This window comes from Ovis canadensis, chromosome 3 (genome assembly GCF_042477335.2).
Source record: "Ovis canadensis isolate MfBH-ARS-UI-01 breed Bighorn chromosome 3, ARS-UI_OviCan_v2, whole genome shotgun sequence".
In the NCBI taxonomy this organism is placed as follows: Eukaryota; Metazoa; Chordata; class Mammalia; order Artiodactyla; family Bovidae; genus Ovis; species Ovis canadensis.
Genome location: NC_091247.1, coordinates 185,979,329 through 186,000,286, shown reverse-complemented (window position 1 = coordinate 186,000,286; position 20,958 = coordinate 185,979,329). Strand labels below are relative to the sequence as shown.

The 20,958-nt window shown below is 46.8% G+C and overlaps 1 protein-coding gene across 6 annotated transcripts in view; it reads right to left on the bottom strand.

The window, feature by feature from the left end:
• Window positions 1–20,958, bottom strand: part of LOC138437649 (apolipoprotein L3-like) — a 33,238-nt gene that overhangs the window by 4,294 nt on the left and 7,986 nt on the right. For 2 of the 6 annotated variants that reach the window (XM_069585327.1, XM_069585332.1), the window contains exons 2-3: window positions 17,448–17,571; window positions 8,315–8,423 (exon numbers count right to left, since the gene is read on the bottom strand). In XM_069585327.1, coding sequence (XP_069441428.1) covers window positions 8,315–8,345 — 31 coding nt within the window. In that variant the 5' untranslated portion in view covers window positions 8,346–8,423; window positions 17,448–17,571. Of the gene's footprint in view, window positions 1–8,314; window positions 8,424–17,339; window positions 17,572–17,838; window positions 17,888–20,958 lie in introns of those variants that run through there. The other 4 variants (XM_069585329.1, XM_069585331.1, XM_069585328.1 and 1 more) reach the window with 3 other exon arrangements.

Below are 20,958 nucleotides of genomic sequence, written 5' to 3'. Positions count from 1 at the left end.
GTTCATAAGTTGAAGCTCAAACTCCCCACCCCCATGACTAGTAGAAGATAGGGCCTTTAAGGAGATAATTATAGTGAAATAACAAGTGGGGGGCCCTAATCCAATAAGATTGGTATCCTTATTTGAAGAAGAGATACCAGAAATCTTCCTTCCTCTCTTTCCTGTAGCATAAAGAGCTGTTAATTTTTCTTATTTATTCTGCTTCACTAAGAGTGAAAAGAATCCAGGGCACACATGGAAGGAACCCACAGCACTAACTGTGTATTGATTGATTGGGGTGGGAGGGAGTGGGAGGAATAACTGAGCACCTGGGTCTCTGCAGGGGTGTTTGAGATCAATAGAGCCAGTACTGAGTACTGCCTGAGGCAGTCACACCTGGTAAACAGGTGTTTATATATGGGAGCACTGAACAGATGCCTGAACACAGCATGGAGGAAGGAGGACCCTGGAGGAGGGGGAGAGGTTTCCACCTGGAACTAACATATTTCAAGTAGAAGGGACAGCATTGCTCTAGGCAGGGCCTAGTATGTGGCCCAGGCCATGCCCGTTGTTGTTCAGTCGATAGGTCCTGTCCGACTCTTTGCAACCCTAGGTACTGCAGCATGCCAGGCTCCTCTGTCCTCCACGATCTCCTGAAGTTTGCTCAAATTCATATCCATGGAATCAGTGATGCCATCAAACCATCTTATCCTCTGTCACCCCCTTCTCCTTCTGCCTTCAAACTTTCTCAGCAACAGGGTCTTTTTAAATGAGTCAGCTTTTGCATCAGAGGACAAAGTATTGAAGCTTCAGCTTCAGCATTAGTCCTTCCAATGAATATTCAGGACTGATTTCCATTAGGATTGACTGGTTTGATTTCCTTGCAGTCCAAGGGACTCTCAAGACTCTTCTCCAACACCACAGTTTGAAAGCATCAAGTCTTTGGGGCTGCTTTATGGTCCAACCCTCACATCCATACATGGCTACCGGAAAAACCATAACTTTGAGTATACAAACCTTTGTCAGAATGGCCCAGGCCATGGACACACATTGTATTTGATCCTCATAACAACGAAAGGTAATAATATTCTTTTCATTTTACAGGTGAGTTCGGGTAAGGCAATCCATGTCACACAGGTGGGAGGTGGCAAAGCTCAGATTGGGGTTCAGTTCGGAGTCTACTGACCCTTGGAAAGAGACTAGGCTGGTGGCAGGGGGAGAGCCAGAGGAAGCAGCCTCTATGGTGATGCCCCAGGGTCTGGGAGCAGGAGGAGGATCGGAAAAGGGAGAGGGTAGGAGAAGGCCCAGAGATGCTGGGGGACCTCCTCTCCACATTCTGCCTGGCCTCTGGGACTCCATCTGCTGTCCCCCCTCCCCGTGGGCTGTCCTGGCCTCACTTATGAGTCATTAGCTGGGCTTAGGGGGCTGGAGAGGGAGGAAGTGAGTACCTTGGCTGTGGCTCTCTGAGGAAACAGACCCCTTGGACTCTAAGGGACTCGAGGATGCTTATCTATCCCCTTGGTTTTTTTATTCCTCTGTAGGTTAACTCAGGCTGGAGACACTGAGAGGGTAACAGGCAGGAAGGCTAGAAGCCCCCAAATGGAGGAAATAGGCTGCAAGTGTCAGACATTTTTAATCTCTCTTAAGCGGCAGGAGGATGTATGTATAAAATTCCCTGCTAAAGACTAGCAGGGGGTATTCTTTCTGCCCTCTTCTGATGTCTATGTCAGAAGCTTTCTCTATCTCTTTTATACTTTAATAAAACTTTACTACACAAAAGCTCTGAGCAATCAAGCCTTGTCACTGGCCCCGGATTGAATTCCTCTCCTCCGGAGGCCAAGAATCCCAGCATCTTTCACGGTCAGCAACTTTTCATCTTGGGGGCTCATCTGGGATTCTTCAGGACAAGGTAAGGATGCTTGGAGCTCTAGTTCTTTCTTCTCCTAGCAAACACATTTTCTGCTGTACTTTAATAACTCTATGGTGTACTTGTGTGTGTGATCGACTGAAAGAGATATACACGTGTGAAGCAAGAGCTGTGTCCTAATTTGTGGTTCCAAGGTGACCTCACACAGTTTATGGCAGAAACCCCACTGGGGGATTATACCGACCTGCTAATGTCAAGAGGCGCCCAATGTCTCCTTCAGGGGAACGGCCAGAGATGGACAAAGTGTGTGGACAGAATTCACCTTTCTCCGTCAAACTTTCCAGTCTCTTTGACCGTTTCATAACTTCTTGGGAAATAGAACTACTAACCTAATCTGTAGGATCATAGACTTTTAAGCGACTCGTAATCTATGCTGTTACTGTTACTTAGTTTGCAAATTTAGATTGGTAGTTAGGAAGTGCCTAGCCTTGCTAGGAGTCCAAAGTTTGGAAGCTAGATGGAGCTCTAGCTCCAAGAGCATCTCTCAGTTAAAGGTTACTCAGATAGGAAGTTGGAGAAGGCAATGGCACCCCACTCCAGTACTCTTGCCTGGAAAATCCCATGGACGGGAGGAGCCTGGTGGGCTGCAGTCCACAGGATCGTGAAGAGTCAGGCACGACTGAGCGGCTTCACTTTCACTTTTCACTTTCACGCATTGGAGAAGGAAATGGCAACCCATTCCAGTGTTCTTGCCTGGAGAATCCCAGGGATGGGGGAGCCTGGTGGGCTGCCGTCTATGGGGTCGCACAGAGTCGGACACAACTGAAGTGACTTAGCAGCAGCAGCAGCAGCAGATGGGAAGTATAGCGGGCTTCTTCCTTTGGTAACGCTAGCTTTTAGTGAACCAGAGGAGGCTCTCCAGTGGCTTTTGTCCCAACTCCTTAGATATTCTTTCTGTGGAAACTGTGGGAATGAACTGGAAGGATTGGCCCCAATAACTAGAGGAGAAAGTCACTTTTTCCTCTCTGGCCAGCCCTTCACCATCTCTTCTGCTATCACTTATGTTGGTGTGGTGATGCTTGGAAGGAACATCTTGATTTTGTGTTCAGCCTTTTATGATTTACCAGTTTTGTGTTCAGGAATATACTCAGGGTTGTGCACAGGCACTCAGGAGATGAGTTTCCCCTACTGGTCTTAGGTTGGGAGGCATTCCAGAAGGTTACTCTGATTGCACCTCGGTTGGCATCAGAGGCAAGCTAAGGCTTTAATGGCGAAGAACTGGGTATTAGTCTGGGATGCCATCAGGTCTACCCCCAGCGCATCTCCACCCCACCTCAGTGGTAGAATGGGGAGGGATGGTAGTGGCATACCTGCACCAGTAAGAGAAAGGTTGACTCTGGCCAGGAAAGGAAGCTTAGGTGGAAGACCTGTCTCCATCCCCATCTAGAGCAGGAAGGCATGCCTCCAGTAGAAAGATGGTGCTGGTCACTTATTTCTCTCTTACAGATGGAAGCTAACAACTCCAGCCTCACTCCTTTGAAAAACTGGGATAGATTTGATCCCCAGAGCTTAAAGAAGACACGCCTGATCTTCCTATGAGATACTGCATGGCTATGGTATTCATTGGAGGATGGCGAACGGTAACTGGTTGGAGGGTCTCTTAATTATAATACTGTCTTACAATTAACAGGTTCTGTAGAAAAGAGAAATGGGTAGAAGTAGCATATGTGTTGCCCTTTTTCTCTCTGTGAGACATGCCAGATTTATGTCCTAAGGGTATCAATTTGGGTATGAAACTTTCAGCTCCCTGCTCTGCTTTAAGACTTTACCTGGAAAGATGTAATGTATATTCTGGGACAGATGCTAACTCCTGACTCAAAAACTCAAGTTTGGGGGAAAGCTGTAGCCTATGGAGATGAATGATTTGGTAATGAATCAGTAGGGAAGAGGGAGGATGAGATAGCTGCCCTCTCCACTAGGAATCAGGTGGTCCCAAATATAGAACCAGATTGGGAGTATAACATGGCTAAAGGAAGATGGGATCAGAGTCATTTTGTGAGATGTGTTCTTGAAGGACTCAGGTGAGTGAGTGCTAAGACTTTAAACTATGCCGAATTGGCAAACAGAACAGGAAGAGAAGGAAGCTCCCAGTAAATTCCTCGATAGACTGAGGAAGCCCTTTGCAGATTCACTGAGATTGATCCTGAAAGTGAAGACGGAAGAGCGATCTTGAAGGATAGATTTCTCACTGAGTTGGCTCCAGATATCCACCCTAAGCTACTAAAACAGATGTATGGACCAAGTCAGTCTTTAGATAATCTGTTGCAACGGGCTCAGACAGTCTATTATGGCAGGAATATGAGGAAAGGAAAAGCAGAGAAAGACCAAGGAACAGGTGGAAGCCCTTGTCATGTCTGTCAGAACTGCTCTTTAACAGCTTGAGAAAAATACCAGGAGGGACCTAGGTGAAAAGGGATGGCTTGCTATTACTGTGGAAAGGAGGGGCACCTCAATCGGGATTGCCCTCAGGCATCTAAGCCACCCCAGGCTCCATGTCTGGTCTGCAAGGGACCACACTGGAGGAGAGACTGCCTTCAGAGGTGTAGGTCCCAGAGGTCACACTCTCAAGACAATCAGGACTGAAGGTGCCTGGGGATCTCCACACAAGCTCCCATCCTAATTATACCTGAGGAACCCCAGGTATTAATAACTGTGGGGGCCCAATCTGTTGATTTCCTTTTGGACACCAGGGCAGCTTATTCTGTGCTTACTGAAGCCCCTGGCCCACTTTCTCCCCGATCCACTTCCATAATGGAGCTGTCTGGATTAGCCAAACTATTATTTCTGTCATCTTCTAAGCTGTAACTGGGACTCTGTGCTATTTTCACATGAGTTTCTGATCATGCCAGATTCTCCCTCACCGCTTTTGGGGAGGGATCTACTAAGCAAGGTCCATGTCTCTATTTTCATGAATATGGAGTCCTCCCTTTCCATCCCATTAATTGAACAAAATGTAAATCCTAGAGTGTGGGCTGATGGAAAAACACAAAACTGTGGGTCAAGCACAAACTATTCCTGTAGTTATCAAGCTCAAAGACCGACACTTATTTCCACATCAAAAACAGTATTCACTAAAGCCCAAGGTTAAGGAAGGGTCATAACCAATTAGTGAGAATTTAAAGGAGCAGGGGATATTAATCCCCTGTAATTGTCCATGCAGCACTCCTATATCAGGTGTAAAGAAGTCAAATGATAAATGGAGACTAGTTCAGGATTTAGGAATAATAAATGAGGCTGTAGTTCCTTTACACCCTGTGGTACCTAATCCTTATACTCTGCTGTCTGAAATTTCTGAATGAGCCAAATATTTTAAAATCATCCCCTACCTATGACTTTAAGACAATTGAAAGGACTTTTAGGAATCACAGCTACTGCCGCACTTGGATTCCAGGCTACGGGGAACTTGCGCAGCCTTTATATAAACTTATAACTGACACTCAGCTAGCCCAAACCAACAAACTGGTTTGGCCTCCATATAATCTAAGGCTTTTAAGGCTCTTCAGACTGCTGTCCTGCAAGCTCCTGCTATGAGTTTGCCCACAGGGTCAGAATTTAATTTCTTTGTCACTAAAAGAAAAGGTATGGCCTTGGGAGTTTTGACACAATCCCAAGGGCCTCACCAGCAGCCTATAGGATACCTGAGCAGAGAGTTAGATGTAGTGGCTCGTGGGTGGCCACACTATCTAAGAGTAATTTCTGAAATTGCTTTATTAGGACGTGAGTTCAGTTCAGTTCAGTCAATCAGTGGTGTCCGACTCTTTGCGACCCCATGAATCGCAGCACACCAGGCCTCCCTGTCCATCACCAACTGCCAGAGTTCACTCAAACTCACATCCATCGAGTTAGTGATGCCATCCAGCCATCTCATCCTCTGTCGTCCCCTTCTCCTCCTGTCCCCAATCCCTCCCAGCATCAGAGTCTTTTCCAATGAGTCAGCTCTTCACATGAGGTGGCCAAAGTACTGGAGTTTCAGCTTTAGCATCATTCCTTCCAAAGAAATCCTAGGGCTGATCTCCTTCAGAATGGATTGGTTGGATCTCCTTGCAGTCCAAGGGACTCTCAAGAGTCTTCTCCAAAACCACGGTTCAAAAGCATCAATTCTTTGGTGCTCAGCTTTCTTCACATCCATACATGACCACAGGAAAAACCATAGCCTTGACCAGGTGGACCTTTGTTGGCAAAGTAATGTCTCTGCTTTTGAATATGCTATCTAGGTTGGTCATAACTTTTCTTACAAGGAATAAGCATCTTTTAATTTCATGGCTGCAGTCACCATCTGCCGTGATTTTGGAGCCCAAAAAAATAAAGTCTGACACTGTTTCCTCTGTTTCCCCATCTATTTCCCATGAAGTGATGGGACCAGATGCCATGATCTTCGTTTTCTGAATGTTGAGCTTTAAGCCAGCTTTTTCACTCTCCACTTTCACTTTCATCAAGAGGCTTTTGAGTTCCTCTTCACTTTCTGCCATAAGGGTGGTGTCATCTGCATATCTGAGGTTGTTGATATTTCTCCTGGCAATCTTGATTCCAGCTTGTGCTTCTGCCAGCCCAGCATTTCTCATGATGTACTCTGCATAGAAGTTAAATAAGCAGGGTGACAATATATAGCCTTGACGTACTCCTTTTCCTATTTGGAACCAGTCAGGAGATGGCAAGAGTGAACGTCGACATTCTAGGAATCAGTGAACTAAAATGGACTGGAATGGGTAAATTTAACTCAGATGACCATTATATCTACTACTGCGGGCAGGAATCCCTTAGAAGAAATGGAGTAGCCATCAGAGTCAACAAAAGAGTCCAAAATGCAGTACTTGGATGCAATCTCAAAAACGAGAGAATGATCTCTGTTCGTTTCCAAGGCAAACCATTCAATATCACAGTAATCCAATCTATGCCCCAACCAGTAATGCTGAAGAAGCTGAAGTTGAACAGTTCTATGAAGACCTACAAGACCTTTTAGAACTAACACCCAAAAAAGATGTCCTTTTCATTATAGGGGACTGGAATGCAAAAGTAGGAAGTCAAAAAACACCTGGAGTAACAGGCAAATTTGGCCTTGGAATACTGAATGAAGCAGGGCAAAGGCTAATAGAGTTTTACAAAGAGAACACACTGGTCATAGCAAACACCCTCTTCCAACAACACAAGAGAAGACTCTACACATGGACATCACCAGATGGTCAACACCGAAATCAGATTGATTGGGATGTGAAGCTCTTAAAATTATTAATGGGTGAAATTTACTGTACTGACTTCTCATGATGTGAGTGGAATCTTAAACTCTAAGGCTAATATTTGGATGGTAGACAGTCAGCTTCTTAAATATCAGTCATTGTTGTTAGAAGGACCAATAACTAATCTTAAAGTCTGTGGAAACTTAAATGCTCCCACTTTCCTTCCTGCGAAGGAAAATGAAACACCTGGTCATGATTGTTCTCAATTTCTAAATTTAAACTCTCCTAATTCAGAAAACGAAGATCATGGCATCCGGTCCCATCACTTCATGGGAAATAGATGGGGAACAGTGGAAACATTGTCAGACTTTATTTTTTGGGCTCCAAAATCACTGCAGATGGTGACTGCAGCCATGAAATTAAATGACACTTACTCCTTGGAAGAAAAGTTATGACCAACCTAGATAGCATATTCAAAAGCAGAGACATTACTTTGCCGACTAAGGTCCATCTAGTCAAGGCTATGGTTTTTCCTGTGGTCATGTATGGATGTGAGAGTTGGACTGTGAAAAAGGCTGAGCATCAAAGAATTGATGCTTTTGAACCGTGGTTTTGGAGAAGACTCTTGAGAGTCCCTTGGACTGCAAGGAGATCCAACCAATCCATTCTGAAGGAGATCAGCCCTAGGATTTCTTTGGAAGGAATGATGCTGAAGCTGAAACTCTAGTACTTTGGCCACCTCATGTGAAGAGTTGACTCATTGGAAAAGACTCTGATGCTGGGAAGGATTGCGGGCAGGAGGAGAAGGGGACGACAGAGGATGAGATGGCTGGATGGCATCACTAACTCGATGGATGTGAGTTTGAGTGAACTCTGGGAGTTGGTGACAGACAGGGAGGCCTGGCGTGCTGCGATTCATGGGGTCGCCAAGAGTTGGACATGACTGAGCGACTGAACTGAACTGAGTATGTATATAGCTTCTTGCTAAAGACAGCAGGGGGGTACTCTCTCTGCCCCCTTCTGATGTCTATGTCAGAAGCTTTCTCTATCTCTTTTATACTTTAATAAATCTTTATTACACTAAAGCTCTGAGCCATCAAGCCTTGTCACTGGCTCCCTATTGAATTCCTCTCCTCCAGAGGCCAAGAATCCTGGTGTCTTTAACGGCTCAGCAACAATCTCTCAACACCACTCTCACAAGTAGAAACCAGTCAGAAACGAGGCAGCTGATTACCTGAGCTTCCCCTACGGTCTTCTGAGCTCATGGTGGCAGCAGCTGCGTCTCAGAGATCTTCCTTCAGCTCCTTGTCTGGGTCGGGCTGGAAGGAGGTGATGCTTGACCCCTGCGGAAGAGAAATCAGGCTGTGGGCTCCATCAATAATGAGCAGTGGCTCAGGGAGCAGTGAGGGGCAGGTCTCTGGCAGCTTCCCCTGCGATGACCACAAATGCCACTGGGGACTTCACCTGGCATGTCTCTCTGTCTCCTGTGCTCTGCTGGCTGCTAGCTAAGAAAAGTTGCTCATCCTCCTCCCAGCTCCCTCCAAGCCAACTCAAAGTCCTGCCCTCCTATTGGGGCACAAGGAGAGGACAGTCAGACAGGAGACAGCCAGTTGTGAAGTTATCAAAGCAATAAAACCAGAGGCAGAAAAACAGATGGGGAGGGAACACTCTGGAAATTATGTGAGGTTGGGAACACTTGTGCTTACAAATCGGTAATAACTAATATCAGTCCATTGTCTATGACGTGCAGGCTCCTGAAACTCACCTAAACTTGGGTCAGCCCAAGTTTTCATGCTGCTACCAGAGCCTGGACTTGAACCCAAGTGTTTCTGATCCAAATCCCAGGTTTGTGATGACTATGCTCTATTGCCTCTAATGTAAACAAATATATAATTGTGGATGTATGCTTATTGGAAAATAGCTCTTCTTAATTAAAATGATGTCTTGCTCCTGTGCTTGAGTCTCTGCCTTCATAACGTTCCTGATGATACAGGTCCCACAGTCTGCACCCTCCATGCTTCTACAAGGCCCTCTATCCCACAAGAGCCTGGAGTCCCTCTGGCCCTGCCCCAAATCTTGCATCCCTCTCCTGGGTGGCTGAGGACCCTGATGGTGCCCTACCCGCTCTGCTGTCCTCCCCTGACTGGTGGACTTTAGGCTATTTCTAACTCTTTTATGTAAATAATAGTGCAAAGAACATTCTCCTTGTAAAAACTTCACCTGTATTTGAGCCTGTTTCCTTAAGCTATTTCTAGAAGTATAATTACTAGATTAGAAGGCATGAACACCTAAAAAATTTGCATACCTAGTGCCAAACTTTTATGCAAACAAATTATAGCAATTTACATTCATACTCATAATATATGAGAGTACCCGTCCTTTCAAACGTACTCATTCTCAGCGGACTTTTTAAAACAAAAACTCCAGATATTTTGGGATATATTTAAATTCTATTTATGTTTAGCTCAATCAGTGATATCCATTCTTTGATTAATCCTAAATCATAACGTTATTATAAATTCAATTATACTTTAAATTAATTTAAATTTTACCCATGGTAAACACATAAGATTATTATTGAATCAGAATATATAATATTAAATAAAAGATTAAATTTTGGGTAGTAAAATAAAAAGCCCAGATATTTATATAGAGACTAGTTTGGTTCTTCTTGTGATTGTGTTGCCTTGGGAAGTGAAGGTTGAGAGCAAATGTTGGTTATATTCAGCCACATTTTTAAGAACACTTATTAACTACCTCTGCTGAGACCTGAATTAAATGATAGCAAAGATACTTATAGGTATAATAACAGCTATTGATAAGAGTGACTTGTGTTTGTGGTCTTTGCTCTGCATTATTATTTGCCATAAAACTTTACCAATGATAACTCGTATTTCATTTCATTACCTTTTGAGATATGTACATTGTATCAGTATTTACAGAGAAGGAAGCTGACTCACAGATGTTACCTGACTTGCCCAAGGTCAGAAGTCTTGCCCTTGGTAGACTGGATTCCAACCTCCTCACTGGGCTCAAGAACCCATAGCCTCCCTCTCCTCCCTCTGCTGCTAATAAAAACAAGCATGGGGGCAACAGGAGACCAGAGTCTTCAACAAATGTTTGAAGACTCACTGGGTGGAGAAGTGATACCTGAATAAACAGGAGCGCAGTAGAGGGGAGAAACAGGGAGCACATTCACAGGAGAGAACTGTGCACTGCACAGAGCCCTAGAGAGGGCACAAGATGACAGGGAGGCCAAGGGGAGAGCAGGGGACAAGCCCACACCCCCACACACCATCCCATATTCTCAGCAGCCTTCACTCTTCACCAGACTTTTCAGAAAGCTACAATAAGTGATTCAAAATTTTACAGTTGGTATTTCATTTCTATTAATTATTTCTTGATTTTTATCTTTTAAAAGACTATTTAAACATTAGAAATGAATCTACTTGTTAATCAGTATAAAAATTAAGGCACACTGCTACAAGTTGGGAGCTGAAGCACTGAAGGGAGGATGAGGATTAATATTTCATTTTACAAAACAGGGAGTCAAGAAATCCTGGCTTCAGTTGAGGGCTTAAGAAATAAAGGAGTAAACAAAGAGCTTACAAATACAAAGTTTTCTAATAGAGGGTATAAACTTAGTGATAAAAAAATGATATTAGGAGAAAGTGGGGAAAGGTATAAGAAAAAGTATACAAACAAATAACTATTTTTTCCCAGTAAGAAATAAAGAATAACAAAATTTTTAAATCATGAAAAAGAAAAATGCAATATCTAATATGGGCTATTTCAAATCCTGAAAGATGATGCTGTGAAAGTGCTGCACTCAATATGCCAGCACATTTGGAAAACTCAGCAGTGGCCACAGGACTGGAAAAGGTCAGTTTTCATTCAAATCCCAAAGAAAGGCAATACCAAAGAATGCTCAAACTACTGCACAATTGCATTTATCTCACATGCTAGTAAAGTAATGCTCAAAATTCTCCAAGCCAGGCTTCAGCAATATGTGAACTGTGAACTCCCTGATGTTCAAGCTGGTTTTAGAAAAGGCAGAGGAACCAGAGATCAAATTGCCAACATCTGCTGGATCATGGAAAAAGCAAAAGAGTTCCAGAAAAAACATCTATTTCTGCTTTATTGACTATGCGAAAGCCTTTGTGTAGGTCACAACAAACTGTGGAAAATTCTGAAAGAGATGGGAATACCAGACCGCCTGACCTGCCTCTTGAGAAACCTGTATGCAGGTCAAGAAGCAACAGTTAGAACTGGACATGGAACAACAGAATGGTTCCAAATAGGAAAAAGAGTACATCAAGGCTGTATACTGTTACTCTGCTTATTTAACTTATATGCAGAGTACATCATGAGAAACGCTGGGCTGGCAGAAGCACAAGCTGGAATCAAGATTGCCAGGAGAAATATCAACAACCTCAGATATGCAGATGACACCACCCTTATGGCAGAAAGTGAAGAGGAACTCAAAAGCCTCTTGATGAAAGTGAAAGTGGAGAGTGAAAAAGTTGGCTTAAAGCTCAACATTCAAAAAATGAAGATCATGGCATCCAGTCCATCACTTCATGGGAAATAGATGGGGAAACAGGGGAAACAGTGTCAGACTTTATCTTTTTGGGCTCCAAAATCACGGCAGATGGTAACTGCAGCCATGAAATTAAAAGATGCTTATTCCTTGTAAGAAAAGTTATGACCAACCTAGATAGCATATTCAAAAGCAGAGACATTACTTTGCCAACAAAGGTCCGTCTGGTCAAGGCTATACTCCAGTACTCTTGCCTGGAAAATCCCATGGACGGAGGAGCCTGGTAGGCTGCAGTCCATGGGGTCGCTAAGAGTCAGACACGACTGAGCGAATGCACTTTCACTTTTCACTTTCATGCATTGGAGAAGGAAATGGCAACCCACTCCAGTGTTCTTGCCTGGAGAATCCCAGGGACGGGGGAGCCTGGTGGGCTGCTGTCTATGGGGTCGCACAGAGTCGGACATGACTGAAGCGACTTAGCAGAAGCATGGTTTTTCCAGTGGTCATGTATGGATGTGAGAGTTGAACTGTGAAGAAAGCCGAGCACTGAAGAATTGATGCTTTTGAACTGTGGTGTTAGAGAAGACTCTTGAGAGTCCCTTGGACTACAAGGAGATCCAACCAGTTCATGCTAAAGGAGATCAGCCCTGGGTGTTCTTTGGAAGGAATGATGCTAAAGCTGAAACTCCAGTACTTTGGCCACCTCATGCAAAGAGTTGACTCATTGGAAGAGACTCTGATGCTGGGAGGGATTTGGGGGAGGAGGAAAAGGGGACGACAGAGGATGAGATGGCTGGATGGCATCACCTACTCGATGGACTTGAGTCTGAGTGATCTCCGGGAGATGGGACAGGGAGGACTGGCGTGCTGTGATTCATGGGGTCGCAAAGAGTCGGACATGAGTGAGCGACTGAACTGAACTGAATATGTATTAGCTATCATGGTCGATGACTTCTCTCTTTGCACCAGGCAACATTCCAAGTTCTTGGTAGGCATTCGCTCACTTTTAGTTCTCATAATGACCCTGTTTGTAAAAAAGGAGGCAGAAGCTCAGAGAGGTGAAGCAATTTACTCAAAGCACACAGCTACTGCTGGAGCCAGAATCCAAGTCCAGGTTCCTGTCTCCTGAGCACACATTCTCACACTATTCCGCTTCCCAATGTAGAAATATCATTTCAATACATTGATTAACTATCTAAAGAAATAGCTTTTCCTTGGGAAGGAATGAGCAGAACCCGCTGTACAAATTGATCTGTTTTAACCGTATGCACTTAGGACTTTGGATTGTTTTAAGTCTAAGACAGGAGCAGTCACTTTATAGCAGTCAGTAACCCACAAAATGGGGTGGTTTCTAGTGCCGCCACCTAAAAGATGATTGAAGATGGTTGAATTAAGTGCCAACAAGAAATAAGCCTGACTCCTGCTGTGACAACTGTCAGTGTAGGAGACGTCTTTGTGTTGATGAAACCAACTTCTCTAGAAAAGCAGGGATGATAACAGGGTTAAACCAGAGTAATCAGTGTGAACTGTGGCCTTACACAGACACATTGTCCAGCAGCATCTTGCCCACGCACATGTGCACCCATGGGCTTCCTTCTGTCCACTCAAAGGAAGGAAGCCCCCTTGCAGGGGAGATGAGCTCCACTGATCAGCATCTCTGCTACTCAAAGGGGCGCCCACATATAATGATGATAATAAATAAAAAGATGATGATTACCATAAATATGTTTCATTGGGCCAGGCTGAGTCTGTGAAAGGCCATGAGTTCATAATAATATTTAAATGAGAGGACTTTAGAGAAAGTGTGGCCAGAAGGGGAGACATAAAGGTTAGAAAGCATGAAGATCCTCTGGAGAAGGGAATGGCAACCCACTCCAGTATCCTTGCCTGAAAATCCCATGGACTGAGGAGCTTGGCAGGCTACAGTCCATGGGGTCTCAAAGTATTGGACACGACTGAGAGACTTTCACTTTCAGTGGCAATGCAGGAGATGCAAGACTCAAGAGACGTGGGTTCAGTCCCTGGGTTGGGAAGAACCCCTGGGGAAGAAAATGGCAACCCGAACCAGTATTCTTGCCGGTCCCTACTCTGCAGTGTCCAATCTAGACCTGCCCTATTTCCTTAGCGCCTCCCCCGAATCCCCTTACCTGAGCCCCCATCCTAGCATCTTTCTTTCTAACACTTTCTGTCTGCAATAGCCAGGGTTACCCTTCAGACAGAGTAACCATCAGCTTGTTCACTAGGGAGTATGCCTGGTGGTGGAGGCTGGAGGCACTGACTGTGTGGATGGGAGAGAATTCACACAGGCAGGCCCACCTCCAAGCAGCTTCCTTTCTCTGTCCAAGCCACCCTGCTCTTATTCCCTGACTTCTCCATTTCCAGCTGCTGCTCTTTGTTCTCAGCCTAGATCTCAACACACAATGTTCCTTTGGCCTTGAATGCTCCTCATGCCCACCTGCTCTCCTGAAATTCTACCTCCTCCAATGCCACTCGCCTTCACCCTGGACCCTTCTGCCTCACGTCTCAGGGCCTGGACATCAGGGATGTTTTCTGGGCTGCTCTATGGTGAAGGGTGTCTATATGACTCTGTCCTGCTGAAGGACACAAGGGGAAGACAGCTGAGGGGTCTGGGGCCTCCTGCTGTAAGGGAAGGAAGGAGAGGAGAGCTGGCTGGCCTCTGTCTCCTTCTCTGCCTCGAAGCTGCAGGACCCTGGGAGCCAGGGCAGCCAACTGAAGCTGAAACACAAGGACCAGGAGCCAAGGCAGAGAAAGGAGGAGGGTGCGGGCAGAAAGGGCTGATCCTGGATGATGCCAGACACTTGTAAAGGCATGTGGACCCTGCCCCTCATCCTTCCGTCTTTCCCTCCCAATCTTGTCCTGGTCCTGGCCCTTGTCTGGGGCCTCAGCTGCCTGTGAATGCTGACGGTGCTCCCTCTGCTGGATTCCTATCCGGAGCATTTTCCTCTGTTAGCCTCTGATTGGTCCCTTTCCCAAAAGGCTGTTTCTGAGAAAAGGGAGGACTGCTGAGAAGCCCATTCCTGCCCAACTGCGTGGCTGGACACAGCCCTTCTCTTCCCGTGGGCAGACAGAAAGTGAAAGTGAAGTTGCTCAGCCATATCCGACTCTTTGCGACCCCATGGACTATAGCCTACCAGGCTCCTCTGTCCATGGGATTTTCCAAGCAATAGTACTGGAGTGGATTGCCATTTCCTTCTCCAGGGGATCTTCCTGACCCAGGGATCAAACCCAGGTCTCCCGCATTGTAGACAGACGCTTTACTGTCTGAGCCACCAGGGAAGTCCTCAGACAGAGATTCCAGCAAACATCTCCCTCCACGTGACTTCAGGGCATCATCCTCAGGCAGGGAAAGGAGCGGTTATGGCAAGATCAAGTGCAGAGTCCTTAGCCCAGCACCCAGGCCCTCCTGATGCTCCTACTCCTGTCTTCCTCACCTTCCTGCCTTCTCAGAGCGTGATCCAGGGGCCTTGAGCACTCCCAGCTCCCTGGACTCTGATTTCCCCCAGCTTCCAGGCATTCGCTCAGGCTGCCCCTTCCCCTACAGGTGATGAGACATTTCCCCACCTGCCTCACCAGGTGAAATATTCCCTGACCTTGGAGGCCCAGCTCCAAATCCTCCTCCCCCTGCTGTCTCCCCCAGTTCCTCTCTCGGGCCCCCTGGAATCTTGCACTTTCTGCCTGTGGGTCTGTTTGTGTGGAGTTTCTTTAGCTCCCAGCACCAGGCAGGGGCCCTGTCTCTTCTCTGCTGCCCCTTCTGCTCCAGGGCCGCCGCGGCTCCCTCCACCCTCCCGGGCACAGCCTGGCTGAAACACAAGGTGTGGGACCTGTTACAGGGACGTGAAACAACCAGCTTCTCAAAGACGCAGCGCAGCTCTTGTTTTACCTGCATGGCAGTGATTCTATTTGTTTTCCTTGTCTGTCTTGATGAAAGGACCTTTCTGACAGATAGCACTATTAGTTTTCTCAGTGTTTCCATATATGGGCATCCCTTGCTTTCCAAAAGGTCACCCTGTGTAGTGAGACCTACATGCCTATTCCCTAGGCCATCGTGGTTTAGGGAAGCTTTTGTAGGAACACTTTACTTTCAGGTGGCAGGAGACACCTGTATTTCCTCATGTCTCCTTACTCCAGACATGATATTTTTATAGGAAGAGAAAGAGAAAGAGAGAATTGGGGAGAATATGGGTCTTATCTAAAATGTGATACTGGCCTGAGCCTTGAGCCGGACATTCCAAAGTCCCTGCTCCCACCGGTTGTCTGGGCCAGGTCTGGGTGCACAGCCCAGCTCTCTCCAGCCTCTTGCTCTCTGCTCCCTAACTGCTGTCTAAAACTTTGCGAGGGGAAGAGGGAGGAGTCATATCCTGACTGCAATGAATGCTCTTTCGAAGGGACATAAAAGGGTGCGTTCATGTGTGACTGTGAAATGTACCCATTAAATATGTTCTTTTGCATGAGAAGAAGACAGAAAAGAAGGAAATGCCAAGGAGAGAAGGAGGAAGGAGGAGGTGAGGAGGAAGAGGAAGAAACAAAAAGATTCTAATCAATCAGTGACTCCAAGAGGGATCTAAATGTAAACCAGAAAAAAAAAAAACTACAATGGTACTGGAAAAGAAATCTTAGAAATAATGTTGATTTGACGAAACCTTTCTCATCAAGACACAAATCCCAGAGCCATAAAGAAAAGTCTGATTTATATGACCTCTTAAAAGTTAAACATTGCCACGGACACCATAAAGCAGGTCGGAATACAATGGGAGGGCAAAAGATGCTTTTTGCAGTATTTACAGTACACAAAGGTGAGCATCCCCAACACACAGCCTGAAATCCACATGAAAAGACTGAAATCAGTTTTTAAAAACTGAATAAGAGATCTGAGCAAACGATTCCCGAGGAGCTGACTTGCCCAGGGTCACACAGCTCTCGGTGGGCAGAGAGGAGGCCAAGACCAGTGCTTCTGACATGGGTATGTGAGAGGAATACTGTGGTTTTAATAAACCAAAAGTTTACAGGATTGTTTCTGCCTGTAAAACACATAGATCTAAGCTCATGCCCCTTCTGTTACACTGACCTGTCTACTGTCTGGGTTTTTATCTTAAGATGGCAAGGCCAGGATCTTAACGTGGGCATCATGCAGTGAGCCCTTCTCACTTTGTCTGCTGGGCCATCATCCCTACACAGGGCCACCCATCACCTACGTCCTGAGCTGAGGCCCATTGAGCACAGGAAGACAGTGCCCTGCGTCTCCCCGTTTGCTCTCCTGTGCTTCTCCAGGCCTCAGTTTCCCCCCAGGGCCCGGCTCAGAGCAGGCAGTTAGGAAGCAGGGATCAGAGGGTAGGTGATGAAACCTGGATTCCTTATATCTCAAAAGAAATCCTATGCCCCATTGGCCTCAGCACAACCCCCTGGGGGAAGCCTCAAGGTGGCCGGGCCACAAGGAGGAAGGGTTCTGACCCCCCTGCCCTCCTTCACCCCCTCTGCTTCCTCCAAATTTCCCAACACTCACCCCCAACACTCACCTTCCTTCTGGGGTCACTGCTCATATCTCAGAAGTTGACATCCTAAGCTGAGCCCATCTGAGCAGGTGTCACCCTCCCTCTGCACTGTTTAGGGGCCCAAGGGGTGGGAGGAAGCCATCAGACTCACTTGCCTCCACAACCAAGCTCTGCTCCTGCTTAACCCACCATGTCGGCCATGACCTCACCTCTCTGAGCTTCCATTTTCCCTTCTTCTGTCAATTAGTGACCATCATCAGACCGTCGTCCTGAGGATGGGGAGATGCGGGGCGGGGGGTCCCACCCTGCCTGCTTACCCAGAAGTCTTCTCTGGCTGAATGTAAACAAGATCCAGTTGTTCTCAGCTATGCAAAGCAGCTACCAGCTTTTTGACTCTGCAATAACCACACACAACCTCTGAGCCCAGATATACCTGGAAAACTGAAAGGGAAAGTGAAACTCTCATCTCTGAGTGGCTCACGTCAAACAAACACCCTATGCACCAGGCCCCGCCCTGGGCTATTCTCACCCTCCCTGCTGATGTTCTTAGAAAAACAAGCCCAGTCCTGACATCCAGGTCCTTCTGGGCATGGTCCACCCTGTCTCAGGCTTCACGATGCCACCTGCCACCCTGTGAAACCCTTGGTCAATCACTCCCCCACTCTGTGAACTTCTTCCTGGCTCCTTCCACCCTTTCCACCCACTCACCAGCCTGCCTGCCTTATTCCTCTTTGCACCAGAATCACTTGGCACAGTCTCCCGGAGCATACCAGCTGCTCACTGAATACTGGCTGTACTGCTGCTCCTGAGGGCCACACCTATGTGGGTTCTAGGCATTTGCTCATGCAGTTCCTTCTGCCAGGGACATTTACTCCTACCACCTAGAAAAATCATACTTCCTAGGAAGCCCAAATCTGTTATCACCTCCTCTGAGAAACCCTCCAGGATCCTTCCCTGCAGAGTCCACTGTCCCCAGCTCTGCTCACAGGGTACCTGGGAGAGGGGCCCGAGTCTACCCCTCAGCCACTCTGTCCACACCCCAATCCCACCTTTTTGATCACATCCTTCTAGATTAAACCCTGCTGACAGCGACATTACTAGTATCTTCAGGCGCTAGTGCCCTCAGGCAACTCACCAGAGGAGGCCCAGCCTTGGTGGTCAAGGCCATGTGGATGGATGCCAAGTTCATGCAAAAGGCTGAGAGCACGTTGCTCTTTGTTCCCTGACTTATTTGCACTTGACAACAGGCCTCTTTTCTCCAAATGGAGGAAGGCTAGTGACCTGGCAACTCAGAAAAGTCTACAACAGAAAGCCAGTCTTAATTCCTGTTTGGATATTCAGCAAAGAGCCGAGGTGTATGGAGGGCTGAATGCGTGCCACACTCTGTGCAGGTGCCGTCCACACCTTGCCTGTTTTACACTCAGCTCTAGGAAGTGTCGGCTCCATTTCTCAGATACAGAAACTGAGAAGAAAAGGTCCCAGAGCCCGAGAGTCATGCAGCTGGACTGCTGGTGGATTTTCTGCTTTGCCCCAAGCAGGAGGAACGGCGGTGGGGCTGGATTCCCTCTCACCATGGAGGCCTGCCTGACCTTCCATCTGGGCTGCTTCATCCCAGGAAATGTCCCTGTGTTGTCGTGGTCACCTCCCCTAGCCTTAGAAGGAGGCACAGAGGAGTGATGGGTGTCACCCATGAGGACCACACACTATGCTTTGGTTTTACAATCACCCTGGAACAAAGGCCAGGAGTCTGATCGGATTTTGCAAATAAGAGGGGAGGGGCGAGGTAGGGGACTTCTTCCAGCAACTCAAGGGAAGAGCCAAGATTTCAACCAAGTTTGAGATTTGCCACTTGCAAATACCACTCCTAGTTTAAAGTTCTTTTTCTGTCCCTTTTTCCCCCAATAAACTCTTCTCTCTTTCACTAGCATGACTTTAGTTTGACAGCCAAGCAAAACCACAGTGAGAAGAAGAACTCAGTTCAACATCCATTTAAGTGATGGGAAGGTGATCATAAAGGTCCGCTGATGAGAGTGCAGAATGGACACTGGGCGTTCCTGGACTCGATAGACACCAGTTCACAGGAGAGCCACCAAGGGGGCTGCACACTGAAATCAAGGTGAGGATCCACACGCCCTTTCGCCACAGTCAAGAGGAAGAAAAGCGTGTCACAAAAGGACAGACACTGCATGACTCTACTCAAGTAAGGTCCCGGGAGCAGTCAGACTCACAGACCCAGGATGCAGAGGCGCCTGTCGGGGTGGAAGGGAGGAGGGCGGGGGGTTACTGTTTAATGGGGACAGAGTTTCACTTTTGACGTAAAACATTCCGTGAGTGGAGGGTGATGCTAAGTGCATGACAGTGTGGGTGCCCTTAACACCGCTGAACTCCACACTCAGCAATGGCTAGTCTAGGACTTCCTGGTGGTGCAGATAAGACTCCTCCTGCTAATGCAGGGGATTCAGGTTCAATCCCTGGTCCAAGAAAACTCCACATACTGGGGAGCCACTAAGCCCGGGTGCCACAACTCCTGAGCCAGAGCTCTAGAGCACGAGAGTCACACGCGTCTAGAGCCTGTGCTCTGCAACAGGGGAAGCCATGGCAATGAGAAGCCCGAGCAGCATAACAAAGAGGAGGCCCCGCAGGCCACAACTAAAGAAAGCTGCCCCAGGCAAGGAATGGCAGCCCACTCCAGCATTTTTGCCTGGAAAATCCCATGGACAGAGGAGCTTGGTCGGCAACAGTCCATGGGGTCACAAAGAGTCGGACAGGACTGAGCATGCACATCAAAGCGAGGAGAACCCAGCCAAGTGAAAAATCAAATAAGTGAATAAATAAAATTGTAAAAACGGCTAAAATGGTAAATTTCATGATTTTAAAATTTTAAATAAATTGTTAAAAAGCCGAACATTTATGGAAAAACATAGCAGCACCTGAACCCTTTACAATCTGCAAAGTACTTTCACACACATTGTTGTGTAAGCTACCACAGCCCTCTGCTGACAACATTTATTATCCCTGAGTCACAAGGGAAAACGAAGGTTCAGACTTGCCCCTCAAGTGGGGAAACTGGGCTGGTCTCCCTGCCTCTTGTTTTGGTCTGTTTTCTGGATTATGCCATTTCCTTAGAGGAAGAGAAATCTTTAAATCCTTGAATAGTCTAAAAATGTAATTTTCTTCCACAATTGCTCCATGTTAGCTTGAGATGAGTCACAATGTCAAATACCACTTGGCCTAAGAAGTGAGCCCAGCTGCCAGAGGCCCAAGTGGGCACTGGGAGCTGGGTCCAACTGAGCCCACGGGGACCCACTGCAACTGGCACCAAGCATTAACTCACTCCTGGAGCAGCCCCACCTCAGGGGGAAAGCTGCCTGAACTCTTTTGTCACAGAGCCTCTGGGCCCTGTTTGGCTGCGTCCATGACTCTGCATCTTCCGTGAGCGGGGAGAGAATTTGCCATCACACAGCCCTTTTAGGCTACCCCAGGTTTTGCAGTGACTTGGTTTCCTTCCTAAAGAAAGAGTGAGTAGCCTGTAGAGTCACTGAGAGGATGAGTGAGACAAGGCAGGGACTGGGCTTGGCGAACAGTAGGTGCTCAGTCAGCAGGAAGTGCTGTTTTCTGGGCTCACCATGTCGGCATCACCTCCTTTCCTCTTTCAAAACCTCCCTGAGTTGCCTGCCATTCTCATCATTCCTGTGCGTGGCTAAGAAAGCAGACTTAGAGGATTCATTCCCTCACTTCCCAAGGTCAGAAAGCTGGCCTCACCTCCCCTTCACTTATCCTACGATATTTACCTCCACAACTCAACTCTTGAGTCAGAGACTAAAAAAA